The 22,239-nt window shown below is 38.9% G+C and overlaps 2 protein-coding genes across 4 annotated transcripts in view; one reads left to right on the forward strand and one right to left on the reverse strand.

The window, feature by feature from the left end:
* Window positions 1–474: 474 nt before the first annotated feature.
* On the forward strand, window positions 475–5,659 carry LOC128997910 (uncharacterized). The gene is made up of 2 exons (XM_054423736.1): window positions 475–1,445; window positions 1,588–5,659. The coding sequence occupies exons 1-2, from the start codon at window positions 475–477 to the stop codon at window positions 5,657–5,659; spliced, it is 5,043 nt and encodes a 1,680-aa protein (XP_054279711.1).
* Window positions 5,660–15,259: 9,600 nt separating this feature from the next.
* The window catches only part of LOC128983549 (uncharacterized), a 58,184-nt gene continuing 51,204 nt past the window's right edge, over window positions 15,260–22,239 (reverse strand). For all 3 annotated transcript variants that reach the window (XM_054402860.1, XM_054402859.1, XM_054402861.1), the window contains exon 6: window positions 15,260–15,540. In XM_054402860.1, coding sequence (XP_054258835.1) covers window positions 15,421–15,540 — 120 coding nt within the window. In that variant the 3' untranslated portion in view covers window positions 15,260–15,420. The remainder of the gene's footprint in view (window positions 15,541–22,239) is intronic.

The raw sequence follows: 22,239 nt of genomic DNA on the forward strand, positions 1-22,239 counted from the left end.
ACGAAAAAACACTTTTTTTTCAACCGGATGTAGCTCGAAAACGGTAAGAGCTAGAAAAGATTTGACAGTATATCCAGGAACAGGAATTAAATTTTCTACAAAACCCTCTTAGGCGTTTTCAGAAAATCGCACTCCTTAAGCTTCAAAAAACGCCCTACTTTTAAAATTTTGTAAATTTTTTTCAAATTTTTATCGGTTTTTGCTATGTTTTCGTACCTAAATAATAATTTTTTGCAAATATTATTAATGTTTCGTATTCTCCTTAGTTTACTTTACATTTCACCCTTCACATGTTTTTTCGTAACTTTACTCCTTGACCCCCAAAACGCGTAGGTCAGTAACGCTGTATAGTCATTTGGTTCTCGCTCTAATTTTTGCTAATGGATTTGGCTACCCATGATTAAGTTTCACTGTCACTTCTTCCTATTTATTGGACTTGTTATTTTGGCGATTTTGCTGCAATTTTCTGTAAGCATGGAATTCTCTTGCGTTGCTGCTGGGTCGTTCCACCAGGGAGATCCCAGATTTACCGAGAGCAACAACGCTCAATGCATGGCAAATGCAACCTGTGCCCTCGCATGGCAAGCATTCTGCGGCGGATTCAGTACCAACGCTATTGACGCTATACTCATGGCGGGCGATAGCTTGTATACACTATCTCGCCGTGAGCATAGCATCACTAACCGGTATCTGTTCCCTGAGGACCTCGCCAGGCACTTCGTGGTTGCACACCATCGTGTTACCATCGAAGAAATTTCTTGTGTTTGGGACGGGTTGTATCCGTTACGAAACGATGGCCTAGATGAGGTGACCTCTTCCTTGTCTTCGGTTTTGGAAGCAGCTATGCCCGGTGACTCCGTTGATAGCGGTTTTTTGTTTACGGGACAGTTGGTGACAGTCGCTTTTTGGCGTTTCCAAGGGCGGCTGTACCTCTTTGATTCCCACGCGGTAAACGAAAACCGTCGTCGAGACATTGATGAGGCGAGAAATAAGGCTAGGGTGTTCGTCTGTAATAGTTTTCGTTCTCTAGCTTCCCTCATTTTGGTGAATTCTGCGTTCGTCGGTGGGCAGTACTCCGTCACAAAAATAAAGTTTTCCGTCAACGAAACTCAAACTGTCCACACGGTCGACTGTTCGGACAATGACTTAACTCAGTTATCAGAATCTGCCTCTGAGACAGTTGTTCAGAAAACCAAATGTCCTGGTAGACCAAAAACAATAAAGCGTGGTCGTCCAAAGCTTTTAGACACGACCCGAGAAGAGCAAGTGGATGCGGCGAAGAAGAAGTATAGGGAGACGCACGCTGACAAACTCCGGGATGACAGTCAACGTTACACTCAAACCCACCCTGAGGTGCACCGAAAGGCTGTTCAGCAATACGACCTGCGTAATCCCGGTGCTTCTGCTGAGAGAGTTCAGATTTTTCGCCTGAAAAATCCGAAAATGTCTGAACTTCGCTATGCCCGCATCACTTGCTCGGTCCGTAGTCAAAAATGGCCCCATGTCTGTTTGGAATGGGGAGCCACTCAATGAAATACAACCATACAAATTAAAAAAAGTCAGTCTCTGGGTTGACGACGTTTACAGATGTCGTCATTGCCAAGGACGGCTCTTCGAGGAGGAGAAGAATAGAAAGCAATGGTGCTGCGGGGAAGGAGCGTTCAATGTTCTCGACATTCCTCCGTTGCAAGAACGCTTTTATTCCGACCGTCTCTTCCTGGAAAGAGCCCGTGCGTACAACGACCTGTTTGCTTTCTGCGCGCTCGAAGTGTCAGGCGGGTATCGTCATCCCAGTGGTCTTTCTTTTTTCAAGATCGAGGGAAGAATGTACCACCAGGTCTACAATCTTGACGCCCCAGGACAAAAGTTCACCACTCGTTCTGGGAACGTTCAGTTTGTGAATCGGTCCCGCCTGTATATTGACGATGGCGAAGAGCGCCGTAACATTGCGATGGGTAGATCGCTTGATGCCGAGATCATCGACGGTATTGCTGATTTCCTGTCTAGGGAAAATCCTTACATTGAGCATTACCGTCGATTGAGCAACGAGCCTTCCGTAACAGCTCACTTGGCTTTTGAAGTAACAAGCAGGTCTACCCATGGCCCTGTTCTCGGTGATCGGCAAACAGGCGTCGAAGTGCACGCCGTGCTCAGCAATGATGAAAACGACACTGAGCCCCGGAGACTGACTATATGGAAATCCGGTTCCGATAGACCTACATTTATTGATCTTTTACACCCCCTAATGGAACCTTTCCAATATCCCCTACTTTACCCGCAAGGCACTGTGGGATGGCACGTTGGCCGCCTTGATAACAAGGGTGCCAAACTGACTCAATTTAAGTACTCGCGGTGCCTCCTACTTTCTGAACCTCGCTTCTCTCACCTAGGCCGTCTCTCACAAGCTTGGCAGGTTGAGATGTTCGCGAGGTACGAGGAGGAGAAACTGCGTTACATTAAGTTTACGCAGCTGAAGAACACCGATAGTGCCTTGCGGGTGGGGCCGGTTGACGAGATTCGGAATGCACAGCAGGTCTTGAACGACATCGCTCGTGATGAAACCGTCCAAGGCGAGGGTGGGGTGCAGGCAGGAAAAGTCTACCTCCCAAGTTCGTTCACCGGGGGGCCCAGGTACATGAAAGTAAAATACGAAGACGCTATGGCAATCGTATCGCGCCTGGGTTCCCCCACTTTCTTTTTGACGTTTACTTACAACGCGACTTGGGAGGAAAACAAGAAAGCTTGCCCTCGTGGAGGTACTCGCAGTGACCCTAGCACTGCTTGCAGAGTTTTTAGGATCAAACTTCTGGAACTTCTCCGAGACCTGCGCAGCGGAGCAATGTTTGGACGCTCTGTCTATATCGTCTACGTCATCGAGATGCAAATGAGGGGCCTTCCTCACGCCCACATTGTATTCAAGATTGACGGCGACGGACCAGTTCAGGCGTCCGAAATTGACTCCATCATCCGCGCGGATATTCCCTCGGAAGAAGAGGCCGGAGGCCGACTGAGAAAGTTGGTCCTCAAACACATGATCCACGGTCCATGTGGTAATGATCATAGGACTGACTTTCTCTGTTGGGACTCTGCAAAGGGTTACTGCACCAAATACTTCCCCAAGCCCTGCTGTGAAACCACCCACGTCGACGAGAGGGGATTCGTCCAGTACAAGCGAGATTATACCAATCGGGGGACAATTGTATCACGCAATAAGAACATTATCGTACATGACGGTTGGGTTGTGCCTTATAATCCCGCACTGATGTTGAAATACGAGGCTCACATCAATTTGGAGCTGGCGTCTACTCGCCGCGTGATTAAGTACCTCTTCAAATATCTTATGAAGGGAGGATCTCTCCAGAACGTCACAGTTACTCCCTTCAGTAAGCAAGATGATGAGGTACAGCATTACGTGACGAAGAGAATGGTGGGTGCCAGTGACGCGTGCTGGCGTTTATTAAACTTTCCAGTATCAGAATCTGAGCCGGCTGTTGAATGTCTTCCCGTCCATCTGGAGGGCAAGCAGTCCGTCCTGTTTAGACCTGGCCAACTGGCAGAGGCAGCCGCCAGGAACAGCTCCAAACTCACCATCTACTTTGACCGGCCTCGTATTTCACTGTTTGACGACCTGACTTATCAGGGGTTCTATGAAACGTTTGTGGTTCATGTCAAGCGCCCAAAAACTGCGGAGATATACGAGCACCCCGATGGCGTCCATTTTATCACTGCCCGACAGCGTGGCGAGAAGGTGTGCAGACTGTTTTGGGTCTCACCGAGCAGGACAGAACAGTATTACCTGCGTATCCTGCTTATGACTGTATCTTGCCGTGGTTATGCCGACCTCCTGTCCCGCGGTGGACCAAACTGCCGCACTTTTCAAGGGGTCGCGCGGCATCTTGGCTTGGTGCAAGACGAACAGGAGTACCACTACGCACTGCGCGAGGCCGCCACTTTCATGACTGGCCCGAGACTTCGTTCTTTCTTTGTGATCCTCTGCAACATGGGGGCTCCTGCAGCTCTCCTGTGGGATGCTTTCCGTGATTCCATCTGCGAGGACCACATAGAGCGTAATCCTCTCGATGTTGAACTGGCCTACAAGCTAGGTCTCATCGATATTGATCGGAGTCTTCGTCGGCAGGGTTCTTGCGTCGCAGATCATGGCCTCCCCGATGTACACGATGACACGACGGAGTTGGGCAGAGAACTGCTCTTACATGGTGAAAATCAACAGAGAGTGTTTGTGGAGGAGTGGGTGCCAAAGCTCTCTGAAGATCAAAACCGCGTATTTGAGTACGTTACCTCCGTTCTCAATGCCCCTGCCAGCGGAACGTCGTCGAAAATCATTTTTCTTGACGGCCCGGGAGGCTATGGGAAGACCACTCTGATTCGTGTCATTCTCGCATACGTGAGAGGTTGTCGTCAGGTTGCACTGGCAGTCGCTAGCTCTGGGATCGCCGCGGGTAACATGCCTGGTGGAACTACAGCTCACAGCATGTTCCGGTTGCCACTCGACTTCGGTGACGGCACCGGCTTTTGGAACATCACCAACGGCTCCCAGCGAGCAGAGCTCATCAGGGCCGCAAGGCTCATTGTCTTTGATGAGGCCCCGATGGCACATCGGTTCGTTTTCGAGGTTCTTGACAGATCCCTGCGAGACCTCATGCGTTCCAGTGAGCTATTCGGTGGTAAAATATTCCTCTGTTGTGGCGACTTTCGCCAGATCGCGCCTGTCGTTGTAAACGCTCGTACTCCAACTGACATTGTTTGTGTCTCACTTCGGGCTTCCCATCTGTGGCAGCATTTCAAAATTTTTGCCCTGACAACAGCTCATCGGACTAGTAGTTCCACAGCCTATTCCGAATTCCTTCTTAGGGTAGGCAACGGAACTGTCAGTTCGACCACTTTCTTGGAGGGACGGAACGAACAAAGTCTAATTCCGCTGCTCGGGATTAGACAAGTGACGTCTTTGACTGATTTGGTCGATTCCGTCTTTCCCGCAAACGTCCTACTCGACTCTGATATGTGTTCGCGACGCGCAATCCTCTCGACTCTGATAGTGAACGTCAAGGAGATCAACGACCACATCTTGAACTCCCTCGACGGTCATCTGTACGAGCTGAGGAGCGCCGACACAGTCGACAGAGAGAACGACGATGGCCTGGATGTCGACGTTCAACTCCTGAACACGGCTACTGGCAAGGGCGTACCAGACCATGTTCTGCGGCTGAAGATCGGTTCTGTTTGCCTCATTATGAGGAACCTCAACATCGCTGAAGGACTCGTCAACGGCACTAAAGTCATCGTAATCGGCATCACCAACCGCCTGATTACAGTGAGACTTCCCGGACAGACGCAACCTATCGGAATTCCCCGGATTACCTTTACTTTTGCGTTTGTCGAGGGTTCGCCGTTACGTGTTCGTCGACGTCAGTTCCCACTGATGTTGGCCTATTGCATGACCGGACACAAGAGCCAAGGTCAGACAATAGATTCAGTCGGTGTTGATTTACGGACCGATTGCTTCACGCACGGGCAACTATACGTCTTGCTCAGTAGGGTCAGACATCCAGACCATATTGTTGTTCTCGTACACCCCGAACGTGTCCGAGATGGAATCGCATACGCAAAGAACATCGTGTATGGCGATCTCCTTCTCTAAACCTGATTTGACATTAGCAGTAGGCTAGGGGATCTGCTTAATCAAAACTCCCCGTTGTGACTTGACAACATCGGCAGTACGATAGGGGGCATGCCTTATCAAAAGTCCCCGTTGTTGTATAAAGTAGTTAGTAAAGTTTACTAACTTGTACATTTGTAAATAATTGTAAATATGGTTCCGACGTTTCCTGGCCTCCCCGTGGCGGAACTGGATATGCCATAAATTGTATGGCTAACCGACAGGGAAACAAACATTACTTGATCTATTTTCATAAATATATACATGAATATCTACTATAATCTATTTAATTCATATGATACTTTACTATTATCAACTTATTCACTTATCAATCGACATACTAATCAATCTACTCATCTTATACAACAGTTCTCTAATTTGTACATTTGTAAGTAATTGTAAATATGGTTCCAACGTTTCCTGGCCTCCTCGTGGCGGAACTGGATATGCCATACAGTTTGTGGCTAACTGACAGGGAAACAAACATTACTTAATCTATTTTCATAAATATATACGTCATGAATATCTACTATAATCTATTTTCTATTTACATCATATATACATGAATATCTAATATAATCTATTCACATCATATAATACTTTACTATTATCAACTTATTAACCTATCAATGAACATCAATATAAATTTACTTATCTTGTACAAAAGTTTACTAACTTGTACATATTCAAATAATTGCAAATATGGTTCCGACGTTTCCTGGCCTCCTCGTGGCGGAACTGGATATGCCATAAAGTTTATGGCTAACCGACAGGGAAACAAACCTTACTTAATCTATTTTCGTAATTATATACTTGAATATCTACTATAATCTATTTACTTCATATAATACTTTACTATTATCAACTTATTAACTTATCAATCTCCTCTAATAAATTCATGAAATCGTTATTACTTTAATGTCGATTTTTACTATAACGAACCCTTCTCTCCTCATATTATTACTTCCTTTGACCAAAAACTCAATTGTAAAAATACTTGACTAACATACTCACTTACCGCAACTTAAAAAATGATTTTTTTATGAGGTGTTCCTTAAGCTAGAAGTTATCTTACTCAAAGTTAACTTATATAACTTAATATTGACGGTTTCACTTCTTGCTTTGTTACAACTTAACTCTAATCTACTAATGACGACTAACAGCTAGGGGGCCTGGGGGCGGAGCCCCCAGCGAGCCAAAGGCGAGTGATTACTATACAATGATGGTTGAAAATGACATATTGCCCAAACTAATATCTTCTACTGGTTCGAAAAATATTATTTCACCCTCCCAAAAATTGATATCAAAATTCAGTCTTTCACCAATTACTTATGAAGAGCTGGATAATATTATAACTTCTTTTGACAATAAATTTTCCACTGGCTGGGATGAAATACCAATGCCAATAATTAAACAGGCTCGTCTATATATATTATTACCATTACTACATGTTATAAACTCTTCTTTTATCTCTGGAATTTTCCCCGAAAAATTAAAAAAATCAAAAATTAAACCTTGTTATAAAAATGGTAACCCAGAAGAAGTGTGTAATTACAGACCTATCTCATTGTTATGCTCATTTTCAAAAATTTTTGAGCGAGTTGTGCATATACAACTTTCAAAATACTTAGAGGAAAATAATTTATTAGATAAGGAACAATATGGTTTTAGAGAAGGAAGGTCCGCAGGGCCGGATTTCCCAATAGGCCCGGTAGGCCCGGGCCTATGGGCGCAAGGTCCCAGAGGGCGCACGGCCAAGAGGAATTTTTTTATAGGCTATCTAAAAATAAAAATAAATAGTCATAGTTGATCAAAAAACTTCCGAAGTTCATAAGAAGAAATTATTGTTATGAAATTTAAAATATTTTTCAGAATTACGCATCAATTTCGTTACAAAATTGCTAACGAACATTGGTTATACGGGAGTAGGCTGTAGGGATGTTGACGTTGACGAGCGCCCAAGGGTTAACGCATCGTATTGCCACTGCACTGGGCCACTATGCTGGCTCGGCTTGCTCAGGCTCGGGCTCGGCACTACAGATCATAGTGATTAGGGGCGCAAGCGTGCTAGACATTGTTACCACCCTCACTTCACAAAACAAAAGTTATTAACTAATCTTTTGATTAGTTTACAACAATCTGCAGGATCAAGTTAAAATATATAATACGTTGTGTTGAATATTAAAACGATTAATTTACGTTTAAATTTAACTAAAAAATATTAATCTCAGTTTGCATTAGATTTCAAAAACATTCAATACCCTCCAAAGCACCATTAATGCTGTCATTTTCTCCTCAGACCTAAGGATCGGTATGGTTGGCAGGAGTATTGCTCTGTTTTGCTTTGGAAATATAACCTAGATACAGTACGACCATAGATTATATATAACTCAAGTCGACTTCTTATGACATTGTTAATTCAAAATTTGTTCATGTCTAGTTCATGTTGGTGATACTGGACGTTAGTTTTGATGTAATTTTCTTTCTATTTTTTTTAGGGTTAGTTCTATGATGTGTGTTTTAATTTCTTGTAATATAAACAGGAGACGATTGTTGATGATTAGATCGTTTTATTTTGGATAAACTAGGTTTAAACATACTCCTTAAATAACAAGAATTGTTTTCAGCTAATCCAAAATTATGACAAATCTACTAAAGGAGTAGCCTATGTTTAATCGGTATCACATACTGTATGGAGTTCAGGTTTTTGGGCCTGGAATTGGAATCAATGGCCATGTTTTTTTTTTTTTTTTTTTTTTTTTTTCAGGAATTCTCGGTGGTTTGAGTTGTTTTGTTTCAGTTCCACGGCCACAAACGTGAGCATTTATTAAAAGCATAAAATTGCCAACAGTGTTTAAGACGGCATTTTGTTAAGGCTAAACAATCAATAAAAAAAACTTGCAATGATTCCGGCGAGGAGTGGTATTCAAGCAATTAACTTAGGCCTATGGGCGTGATATAGTTTTTAATAAAGGTTTAAAGGAAAGTAACTGTGACCAGACTAGGGGGCGGAAAATTATTTGGGCCTAGGGGCGCAAAAATGCTAAATCCGGCCCTGAAGGTCCGTGATTGACGCAGGAGTCGATTTCTGTGAATCTATAATTAATTCAATTGATTCAAAGGAAAAAGTAGTGGGAATATTCTTAGACTTAACAAAAGCCTTTGATAGTGTCTCACATGATTTACTTCTTGAAAAACTTAAATATAACGGTGTAAAAGGGAGAGCTTGGCGTTGGTTTGAATCTTATCTTACAGGCAGGCAGCAGTATGTCACAATTGATCACGTAAATAGCCATAATCAATTGATTACTTACACTTCCTCAACGAAAATTGTTAAGTATGGTGTCCCTCAAGGATCAATATTGGGGCCCTTATTATTCTTAATTTACTTAACTGACTTCCCTTCATTGATAGAATCTCCCAATCGTGTTTGTTTATTTGCTGATGACATCAATATAAAAATATCCGGAAATTCAAATGCTGATGTGGAAGTCTCTTCTTTTGTTGAGCTTACCAAATGTAACCAATATTTAAATGAAATCAATTTATTACCGAATACAATAAAAACTAATTATATAAACTTTTCTTCAACGAGCAAAAATTCACCTGAATTTAATATTTTTATGGATACAATTTTACTAAATGAAGTTAAAACAATAAAATTTCTTGGATTGCATATAGATGATAAATTCAACTGGGACAGTCATGTTGAAAACGTTTGTAATAAAGTCAACTCAGGCATACATGCATTAAGACAGATGTCAAAATTTAGTAGTTTAAAAACCTTAAAAATAGTATATCATTCCTTAATTGAATCACATATTTCTTTTGGGTTGTGTCTTTATGGGGGCACATCAAATTTTAACCTAAATAGCATTCTGGAACTTCAAAAAAAAGCAATTCGCATTATGTTAAAACTAAAGTCAAAAACATCCGCAAAAGAGCAGTTTAAAGAAATAGGAATTATGACTGTTTTTAGCTTATACATTTATCAAATAGCCCTTTATATTAAATCAAACCATGAAAGATTGCCAAAATTGAACTCTTTTCATACATATTCAACCAGAAAAGGTAATGAATTGGCGTTCAACAGACATAATTTATCGGTTTATGAAAAAATTCCATCTTATAGTGGTGTTAAATATTTAAATAGCTTACCTGACAATATAAAAAATATAAGTAATTTTAATTCATTTAAAAAACGTTTGAAATTATTTCTCACCAACAGACCCTTGTATAAATTAGAAGATTTTTTCCAACTTCCTGAAATTTGATTTTTTTATAATAATAATATTCTTTGTAAGTAGTCTTAAGTTTAATATTGTGTTTTTATAACTGACTCCATTCTGTACAAAATGTACAATATGAATAAAGTTATTTTGATTGATTGATTGATTGAGTATAGAATGAAATAAATAAATTTGCCAAATTTTATCAACACATATCCATAGACAAGTAAACTACAAGAAATTGAATTTTAACAGCTCTTCAATATACTAAATTATTTCTTCTTTTAAGCTCTACAAAATGGTTTAGAAAGAAATTGATGTTGAATTGAATTGATGTTGACAATCGCATGGACTATATATGCATGCAAGTTGATATTGGTAACAGAAAGATTTGTGTTTGCTTTTTATATAGACCACCCATATAGTTACCTGAAATCTGTTTTATACTCACTTTTTATTGACACTCTCCCACTTGTAGACTCTGTAATATTATTAGGGGACTTGAACATAAATCTATTCGGAGAAAAATAGAGTGATGGCAAGTTCTTAAGTAATCTGTTGGAATCCTTAAGCTTATCACGGTTGGTAATGGAGCCAACTGGTCACAGAAATGTCATTGACTTCTATAGACCATTACTGAAAGTGTTATGGAGGTGAGCAAGGTGGGAGTGATTGACACTTCCCTAATTTTAACTAGCTATGGTAATTAAAAAACTAACTGATCACAAACTGGTTTTTTGCGACTTTCCGTGTAGCAGACAAAAACGGAATGCAGAATATATTGCATATCGAGATTTCACAAAGTTTGACATGCCTCACTTTCTTTCATTAGCTTCAAAAACCAACTGGGCAGCGATAGCCAGGATTAATATTTTAGAGGAAGTCTGTAGCTAACTTACATCTTCAATCATTCAGATTTATGATGAGTGCGCACCTGTAGTTAGGAAAAGAGTCACAAAACGAAAAGCTGCGTGGAGGAATGACAAAATAAAATTTCTCACAAAAATCTATATATATCTATATCTATAAAATCCAATGTATGTTTGTTTGTATGTTTGTCCTTTATGGACTCCAAAACCGCTCGACAGATTGTAATGAAGATTTCAGGCATTATTAAGCATTATTCAAGGATGGTTTGTGTGAAGTTTGGTGCAGATCCGTCAAAAGGGCTCCACCCCTGTGGCTCTGGAGTTTCCCATGTTAACCTTATGAGTACTCATATTTAAATGGAATTAAAGAATCTTAACAGCTGGTTCAACTAAACTATCTGATTCTGTGATGTTCAATAACATTAAAAAGTTAATAGGTTTACCAACAGGGTGCAGCACTATATTTGTTTGAGTTATGAGAATAGCTCATTTGCAACCAAAAGGTGAGTGAGCGTAGCGAACGAACTTCAACCTGGAGGCGAGTTAGCGTAGCGAACGAGCTAACCTGAAGGCAAGTGAGCGCAGCGAACGAGCTTCAACCTAAAGATGAGTGAGCGTAGCGAACGAACTTCAACCAGGACGTGATTGAGCCATGCGAACGAGCTCATCTTGAAAATGAACGAGCATGTGACATAAAACCACAATAGGACAGGACGACGTCTGTCGGGCCAGCTAGTATATTATAAGGTTTGTTTGTTTGTTTGTTTGTCCTTTATGGACTCCGAAACTGCTTGACAGATTGTAATGAAAATTTCAGGCATAATTAAGAATTAATGAAAATTTCAGGCATAATTAAGAATTATTCAAGGATGGTTTGTGTGAAGTTTGGTGCAGATCCGTCAAAAGGGCTCCGCCCCAGTAGCTCTGGACTTTCCCATGTTAACCTTATGAGTACTCATATTTAAATGGAATTATAGCTATTTACATTACAAGTATAGTAAGAGCGTTTTTACATCACGCAGGTGAATGTTGTGCAACGAGCGGAAGCGAGTTGCATAATTCACTTAAGTGACGTAAACACGCTCTTACGTAACGTGTAATGTACAAGATTTTACCATAGATAAAACATACTCCCTTAGTAGATCAGTCACCCTAATGGAACAGCTGAAGCCAATTTTATTGTTAGTTCTGTACGTCCAACTATAGAGGTTATGTTTTGTTTACAATTTGTTTCTTGTTATTGCAGTAATTTAAAACCTCGTTTAACCTAATAAAACGATATAATCATAAACAACAACTGGTCTCCTAGTTATGTAACCAAATAGAAAAGCACAAATCATGAAAATAACCCTAAAATAATAGAAACAAAATGTTGTCTACACTAGCGATCAGTGTGGACATACATGAACTAGACGCAAAAAACAAGCTTCAAAATTTACAATGGGATGAGAAGTCTACTTGTGTTGCTTAGTCTATGATTTTACCTGACCCGACAATATATAGAGGGTTACGTACAATATTTTTCATTATCCATTTCACTCATTTTCTAACAGTAACGTTCTTTTACAAACAAAAGCTAGGTTAGGAAAATACTTTAAAGCGTAACAATAACATTCAAGTGCATAGCTGATTCCTAGCGTTGAACGTCGTTGGCTCTATTGAGGTATATTTTTTAATTTAAGCACTTAATGTTATTTAAATGGGTTTCATTGCCTCACCAAGGGAGTTTTTTCAACTTCACATCACTCGAGAAGTATAGGAGTTGGAAACATCCCGCTTGGGATAGGGAAGTTTAACATGGCGGGTCAGGTAAAAGAATCTTAACAGCTGGTTCAACTAAACAATTTGATTCTGTGATGTTCAATAGCATTAATAAGTTAATAGGTTTACCAACAGGGAGCAGCACTATTATTTTTTAAATTTATGACAACAGCTAATTTGCAACTAAAATGTGAGTTAGCGTAGCGAACGAGCTAACCTGAAGGCAAGTGAGTGCAGCGAACGAGCTCCAACCTAAAGGTAAGTGAGCATAGCGAATGAATTTTAACCAGGGCGTGATTGAGCCATGCGAACGAGCTCACCTTGAAAATGAACGAGCATTTGACATAAAATCACATTAGGACAGGACGACGTCTGTCGGGCCGGCTAGTAAAAAATAAATATAAGAAGGAGCATGCAAATTCCCCTGAGTCTAGGCAGCAGTACTGTGGAGCAGGAAGTAGGTTAAATGGTGCAATCAGGCGGGCAAAGCAGAAACATTTCAGCAATATTATTGAAATGAAGACTAATACTACATCGGCCAAGCAGCACGTTCCTTTACAAAACAATTCAAAGAGCATCTTCCAAAAGCGTCAACAGCCCACCAAACATAAACTTTTGCCGAACATTTAATATCCCAAGGCCACAATTATACCAACATTAGCAGCAATATGGATATTTTACATTTTTATAAAGACAGATATAAACTTAACACATTGGAAGAGTTTGAGATATATAAGGCAGTAAAATCCGACCACCAAAATGTACTAAATGACCAAACATTTTTATCGTCTAATTTTATGTATGACACTGCCATCGGTTTACTGGAGAGGGGAAGTGTGATTGACAGGACACGACCTAATATGATAAGATAACAGACTTACACCATTGCACTGACCACCTGCAGTCTGGACTCAAACACCGCCGGGTTAGCGTTGTCTGTTTTCTTAACTGATCAGTTACCATAAATGTCTCGTATTCGTGTTTGTGTTGTGGTTAAACCTTTATTTATTATTTTCGTGTAAACTATATGACGCTCTTCCTATGAAGAAAGAAATCCTACCTTGTACGTACAGCCTGATGATGGTGCCACACAGGCACCGAAACTAGTTGTTTTAACAACAATGTTGGATTGGTTAATAGCAGGTGTTTGCACCTTTTCTAATATTATTTGGCAATCCGGAGGCTAACACCTGCAATCAGTACAATGCACTTCCTTGCACGCTAAAAGCACTGTCTTACAACAATTTTAAGAATCGCCTAAAGAGTTTGTAACTAATCTTATTTTGTTTTGTAGTTATAAGAGGTTTTATTTAGTCCTGACTTGAGTCAATTTGTAAAACAGTTTTGTAACTGAAATTCACTGATGAATAAAGACCTTATTTATTTTTTTATTATTTTAAATTGCAAAATATTTTGTCTTTAGGGTCAAAAATGGGAAAAACCCACTTTTACCCCATAAAACCCCCCTAAACCCCTGTTGGACCGATTATGCTGGTTCGCAAACTCGTTCAAATAAACGTAGGTTTACATATATGTACCAAATTTCATTGAAATCAGATCATTTTTGCTCGAGTTATCGCGCTATCGAACACACACACACATATATATATATACAAGTCCGTGAGCGCGATACTTGAGTAATTTTTATCCAATTTTGATTAAATTTGGCTTGAAGGTGTAGGGCGGGATAAAATTGAACCAACATGATTGGACTATGGGACCGGGGTGTTATTAGGGGTTTTATGGGGTAAAAGTAGGGTTTTCTTATTATTGACCCTCAAAACATAAAATTTCCCAATTTCTCTTTACACCATTTTAAGGAGAATAAAAAAAAAAACAATAATTTAGTATATTGGAGTGTTTTTGTGTGGTTTTCGGTTACAGAGAAAATTTATAAAAAAATTATTATTCAAAAAATTTTAAATTTAAAATTCCCATATGCTATTTTTATAGAGAATAAGTAAACTGTTGTAGTTTGCTTGTTTATGGATATATTTTTATCAAACTTAGTAAATGTATTTTATACTAAGCTATTTATTTTTACTAAAAAACACTTTTTTACCCTCCTGTAGCAGCAAACCTAGGTACTTGTTAAATCTATAATGTTATTTAAATAGATTTAATTTGAAATCCAATATGGATAAATTGGAATTCGCTTAGTCTGCAGGTTTGCTGCGGCGGAGGTATTATACTAAACCATTGATATTTCACAAAAAAAAAAAAAAAAAATGCTTTATTATCCTCCCAGAAGGAGCAAATCTAAGTACAGTACTCATAAACAAAACCAAATGCCATTTTAATAGGAAATTAACCCAACATTTTTAAGGAGGTATTTTAGTGGTACTGGCAATACAATCAGGAAAGTGATCTGTAATTGGTAACTGATCTGTTATTGTTTCTTTACATATTGTTCTTTGCTTTTGCTTATGAAATTTGTTGCACAGTTATCATGTCTATTTTGAATTGTCCATGTATAAATTGGCAATTTTGCCGTTGAAATAAAGAAATGAAAGTGTAAATTTTCTTAGTCTGCAGTGACGACGGGGTTTATTAAACTTTATCATGTGATAATCAGTGAACCAGTATAAGAGCTCAGCTATTTTGGTACTGGATATGTTGAAATATAACCTATACCAGAGGCTAGACTAGTTTGGAAGCCAGGTTTTTCTCAGTTGGCACTTGGCAGAGCAAAAAACCGCACAAAACTGCTTATAGAATAAATACTTTTATCATTATTTACATTTTATACATGGGTAGGCTACAATATACTTTTGTTGATAAACAAACTATTAAATAAATATGTAACAAACAATAACAACAATTAATTAACAACCTAATTTTTACTAATACTAGAGCAACAATTAGTGTATACTTTCTGAGAGGGTTACTTCTTCTGGTATTCTCTGTATGCTTGATAAGCATGATCCTGGGCGTCATCTCTGAAAGCTACAGGCGCAGGGGATGGAGCTGCAGCGTGGTTTTCGAATTGATAGTTTTCCCTTACCTAAAAAAATACCAATGTATTTAGCCTATAAGTGGATTTTATCTTTGATTATTGATATAACTATACATACCACTCCCATAATAATGTTTTTGCCAGCTACTGAATCAATTGTGCGACCAGCACAGTGCACTGTTGTGTGATGTAGATTATGGTGATTTCTGCCGAATACTTTTAACCTAGTAAAACTATTCTATCAAACTTATAGTTTTTGGGTGGAAAATATTTCAACATAATTTATTGTGACATCGAATAAAAATATAGTAGCCTAGGTGTAACCATAGGATATAACATAGTCCCTTGGTAGGTTTCCCATCCTTATGGAACAGCTGAAGCCAATTTTATTGTTAGTTCTGTGCGGTTTTCTGTAGATGTTGTGTTTTGTTTACAATTTGTTTCTTGTTATTTCAGTAATTTAAAACATTGTTTAGCAAAATAAAACTATCTATTCATAAACAATAACTCGTCCACTAGCTATATAACCAAACAGTGAGACACAAACAATGAGAAACTAACCCTAAACTAATAGAAACAAATTGTAAACAAAACACGACATCTACAGAAAACCGGACAGAACTAACAATAAAATTGGCTCCAGCTGTTCCATTAGGATGGGAAATCATGGTGTAACTCCCGAGGCGTAAAGGATATAAAGATACTTCTAGCGGAATACCCATGCTTCGCTACGGAAACATTCAAATTGGTTTAAGTTTTAAATGAATTAGTGTTTAAGTGCCAACAACCTTCAGTCAACAATTTAGCTACAACCTGTTTTGCTAATTATGTCATCTAATAGCAGCTATTATAATGTCTTTTCACCCGGTCCATAAAGTGTGTCTGCTCAGGGTGGTTGCCCATGACCATACTGCATAAAGGTTCAGGTAGGTGCTGCAAAGGTTGTAGCTGGACTTTACCACCATTGCAGCACATGTCCGGTGTTTCTTCTTTCCATTTTAAGGCCTCGCAGTACTTATATTTGAACGTCATGGTACCTATCGCCACCGAGCTTTCTCCTTCATAGTCTATTTCCGCATTATATGCCATTGCTGATAGAATTTTGACCGTCCATTGAACCCTTGGCGAATGTCTTTCAGGATGAGTTTGTTCATACTTTTTGCTTGCGTTCTTCACCAGATTTTTTCTTGGTTTGTCTGTGCACCTGCTACGCCGTTTACGCCTTGATGTATTTTGTTGAAACTCCGGGATCGACTGACAATTGGGGGAAACGGGCTTGTTTTGTAATTCTAAAACATCGAAGTCCCGCTAGACAGGGATTGTGTACATCTGAGTCTTTTCACGGGATTACGTTCATCACCAAACTTGACATATAATTCACCATTCCGATAAACTTCGAAAACAAATGTGAATAGTTGTGAAGCCGCAACCAGCCCACACAACCCATCAAAGGTAAACGGCTTAGACATTCCATAGAAGTATTCCCTGAAATTAGGGTAATTATTCCTGTCACTGTCATAGGATAAGATTGAAAAGTAGTCCCAGTTCCTCATAACATGTTGAACAATTTCTTCGCGCACAGTTAGTGTGTGTGTGTGTGTGTGAGTGTATGCGTGTGTGGGTGTATGTGTGTAAGGTGAATTAAGAATGAGAGTGAAGTAAATAAACATGCACCATCTTCTCTGATGTGAATGATATTGTGTGGAATGAACTCGCCATTAACATTTAAAACCTCAGTGTTGATACTATAAAACGGTTTTTAAAAACAACTACAAAAATATTAACAGAACTGAATGATAAGTTAGTTCTTAAAAATAAAAATGCAATAAAAACTAAGTTTAACTCTACTTTACGCAACACTAATCACACATATTAGAAGTTGATACAATTAAAATATCACAATAAATTAGGTTAATTTCACTGACACACAACTATGATGTTTATTTGGTCCGAAATAACCTTAGTAAACTTAATTTTTATTTTAACAGCTGATGATTAAATAAATTGCAGACAAATGTAAACAAAACCCAAAACAAATTATTCTTTCTATACGAACTCCATGCAAAACTTTGACCTTCTGTGGGGCGCAGCCCATTGGGAATTTTGTAAAATCGCTTCTTATTGCCTGCCTACGATATGAGAGGAGTTTGTATGCAAAATCTCATGCTTCTAGGTGCTATGGTTTGGCCTGTGTGTTGATCGGAATTTCGCATTTATGTATAGAGATAAAGGATCTTTTATAGGCCTTATTTATTTATTGACCAACGGCTGACGCCAATACATAGGAGATTTAGATTGATACAATTTGAAGAAAAATAAAAGCTGCAAAATGAGAAACAATTCAGAACAGTATAACAAGCAATAACATTTGACAACAATAATTGAACAATATAACAAATAACAATAAAGAGCAACAATAAAAACAAGTTAACAAACAGGAGGAATAAGTTTCAATAACAATCTCAAATTCAAGAAATTTTGATAACTAATTTGGGTGCAAAAACAAAAATAACAATATTGCATGGACCAAAACAAGCAAATCACAACCAAACATAGCAGAAAAAGCGAAAAATCTGCCGTGATGTTTACAAAACAAGAAAGGGCAGTTTTGAAATTAACGTATACACGAGGCGCAGGCACAAAACACAGAGAGATCACCACTTCGAAGACACCACACTTTTCTTGAAGGAAGCAAGCGACATACTAAAAAGGTCAATGTCATCAGGTAGAGCATTGACGAGACGTTGGGCTCTGGGCAATGGGCTGTAGAGATGATAGTTGGTGCTGAGGTGCTCACGAGAGAAGAGGTCCCTGGATCTTGAAGATCTACCTGCCCTAAAGTTCAGAAGTTTGAGAAGTCCGGGACAGTCGATGAAGCCATTGACCAGTTTGTAGATGAACAAGATATCCTGGATCTCACGTCTGGACTCCAAAGGAAGGATTTGAAGGGCCACGGAGATGTCTTGGATGGGTACCTCTCTGCAGTTGTAGCCCAACCTCACACCGACCACTCTCAAGAAGTGATTAAAAACCATTTGAAGTTTGGTCTTGAGATAGTCTTGGTGAGGTGACCAAACACAACAGCCAAACTCAAGGTGTGGCAATACGAAGGCCAGGAACAGGTTTTGAGTAGAGTAACGTCTTGAAAATGTTTGGAACTACGAAGAACAAAACCCAGGGCTTGAAGGGCTTTTCTGCAACTAGTAGTAATGTGACGCTCCCATGACAGGGCAGAGGTTAAGGTCACGCCTAAATCCCTCACTTCGTTAACCCTTGCAAGATTATATTGACCCAGGCTATAGACAAACTGAAGCTGAGACTTCTTCTTGCTAAACGATATGGCTACACACTTTTTGATGTTTAGGTCCATGAGGTTTGAGACACACCATTTCTGTACGGCATCGAGACTATGTTGGAGGAGAAGGCAGTCTTTGTGGGTTCTAATGGTACGGTACATCTTCAGGTCGTCAGCAAATAGAAGGCAAGGGCTACCAACGTGGGACACCAGGTCATTAATGAAGATGTTGAAAAGTGGTGGACCAAGGTGTGAGCCCTGGGGAACACCAGATGTGGGTAAAAATTCATGGGATAACAAACCAAGAAACTTAACTTGAACGGGGCGGTTTGCAAGGTAAGACTGGAACCAAGATAGCATATTCCCAGTTACACCAGAAGCTTGGAGCTTAATGAGGAGGAGCGGATGGTTTACCCTGTCGAACGCCTTAGCAAAGTCCAGATAAATGGCGTCCACTTGCAAGCGATCTTGAAAGGCATCAAGGATGTCAGCTTGCATTACCAAAAGATTGGTGGTAATTGAGCGTCCAGTAGAAAATCCATGCTGCATAGAGAGATATATGGCTTGATGGCAAAGTTCAGTCTTTTGAGGATCAACTTTTCGAAGATTTTGGAGAGTGTATTCAAGATAGCTATAGGTCTGTAGTTGCGGACATCTAGAGTAGAACCAGATTTGTGGATGGGCAAGATGTAGGCACTCTTAAAAGCATCAGGAAACACACCCGAGGCTAAGGAGTGGTTAAACAGAAATAAAATAACAGGAGCTAGAAAATCAGCACTTGATTTGAGAACATTAGGCGGTATGTTGTCAGGGCCGCAACCCTTAGAGCCATCCAGGTTCCTAAGGCAGTCAACAACTTCCCCAAGCTGAAGCGAGCAGGAAGAGAGAACATCCGAAACTCCCACAACAGGTGAAGGATTATGGACATGATTGTTGGTGTAGACCGACGAGAAGAAGTTAGCGAAGAAGTTGGAAATGATATCAGGATGCTCCGAGGAATGATCATCATACTTGAAGGTTCTAGGCTGCTCATCAGAAGATTTGAAAAGAAGATTGAGAAGATTTGAAAAGAAGATTTGATTTGATCAGAAGATCATCAGGCCTTGGGTAGTTCCTAAGTAGTTTTATTTGTCTTTGAATTTCTATATTATTTTGTTGGTTCAAACTAGTTTGTATTCATTCTTTTATGTTTTGTGATGATTGCGTGCTCTGTGTATAGTCAATGGTGGTAAATAATTTTGGTACCTATGAAATAATGTACTATAATAATCAGTAAGTTAGTTTCTCATTTTTTCAGTATTTTGTATTTTACTATGCAATGTATAAAATAAAATAATCAATTTCCTACAGTTGTTATTATAATACCTACATCATTTGGTTTGTTCTTAGTTTTTCTATTGTTTGTTGTTTATACAACCATTATTTATGTACCGTACCAAAAACTTGAAATATATATCAAATCATGACATTTTCGGGGTTTTAAAACTACCGTAGCTTATTTATTAAATCCCTCAGTCAAAAACTCTGCGACCATCAAACCATCCTTATTACTCAGCCTCTAGATTGCCTAAAACACGCTTATGGTTTAATTTTTCAATAATTTCCTAGGGCCCAGACCTAGGCCCGAATAATCCGCTAGGCCTTTGCCTTGAAGGGCGCAAGCCACGGAGGCTCAAAACAAAAGTTTTGGTATTATTAGCAAAAATACCGGTTTTGAATTTTCCATCCCGAATTTATGGATTATTTTCTCAATCAACTTCAACTGATGTAGTTTGAGACCCTCGCTCATGACATTTCTCAATAGAAATACCAAGGAACTCTAGGTGATTTTCATTAGTTAAATCCTTCATTCCAAAAGTGGAGATCAGCTTAGATTTGACACTTAATAAATCTTTCTTTTCTTTAGAAAAAATTATCATCAACATATATTACAATTTATACATTTTTTGTTAAATAAAAACATGGAGCAGATTTAGATCGTTCAAAACCAATACCAATTAGGAATTTGTTCACCCGAGAATACCAACATTTAGGAGCTTCTTTTAAACCATACAAAGATTTCTTAAGTTTACAAACATAAGTCCATTTCTAGTTTCTACTCCTTTAGGGGGTTTCATATATACTGGACTGCTTAGTAAAAAAAAACACATTTAACATCTAACAAAATAATAAGTTATGTACAACCAAAATTGACAATAAAGTTCTTATAGTTACCATCCTTGCGACAGGTGTAAAAATTTCTCCCCGTGAAGAAATCCACGAGCAAAACTAGATTTTTTACAATTAAAATTTGTTTTACTACGATGACATTGCTTTAAAGAACCACACACACACACACACTGTAGTACTCTTAATCAATCCGCGTTCACACGAGGCTTGATAGCGGGCAGGTTACTTGCCTCAGGTAACTTGAAATACATTAGAAGCAAGTAACCTGCATGCTCCACTGGCCTCGTGTAAACGCGGCTTTAGAAAATATAAGTGTGCATGTCACAAAGATTTTTTTGTGTCAAAGACTTTAAAAGGCCACAAAAATAGTGCAGTACTCATGGTATGGCCGTGTGTGTGACGTGTTGCCTTTAAAGGGTATATATTGACTTTTCGCAGAATGGAACCAACATCCTTGTGGTCAATAGCCAAGTACTATTATCGCCCGGCTACCCAGCTATGATAATAGTTAATCACAGTTAAAATAGCTGTCAATATTCTTACTACTAAAAATAAACGGTATATTAGCAATCTGACCCATACTTTCTCCCATAAGCTTGTCAACGTCAACAAACTTTATCATGGGTAAGAGGTGGGAGTGAAACTATTATATTTTAAAGGGAAAATCACAACAATTGCAATAACTTTTTAACCGTAATTGTTACAGCAATGGGGGGTTGCACTATTTTGTTTAGAATTATAAGGACCGTAACACATTAATTTTAATCAAATCCGATTTTTGTTTTTTATGGGTTATTATGTGAGAAAATAATATAAGTTACAATAACTTTTGGACCATATTTTCTACGGAAATGGGATTTGTACCATTTTGTTAAAAGTTTAAAGGACCATGACATACTAATTTTAATTGAAACCGTCTTTTTTCTAAAATACGATTTTTTGTTATTTTTATGGGAAAATAACAAAAGTTACTTTGGAACCGTAATTCTTACGGAAATGTGATTTGTACCGTTTTGTTAAGAATTTAAAGGATTATAACATACTAACATACTACTTTTTATCAAAATTGTTCGGGACATTTTTAAGAAAATCAGATTTGTCTGTTATTTAATGGGTTTTTATGGAGAAATTACCATTGAAAATCTAAATTTTGAAAAAAATGAAAAAAAACGCCTGGAGATACCATGGATTAGTACCTACATACCAAATTTAATCAAAATTGGACAACACACACACACACACACACACACAGGTTTGTAAGCAGTACTTTCTGAGGACCCTAG

The sequence above is a fragment of the Macrosteles quadrilineatus genome, unplaced genomic scaffold, assembly GCF_028750875.1.
Source record: "Macrosteles quadrilineatus isolate MER2022 unplaced genomic scaffold, UCM_ALF_1.0 Scaffold_1__1_contigs__length_201487025, whole genome shotgun sequence".
NCBI classification, from domain to species: domain Eukaryota; kingdom Metazoa; phylum Arthropoda; class Insecta; order Hemiptera; family Cicadellidae; genus Macrosteles; species Macrosteles quadrilineatus.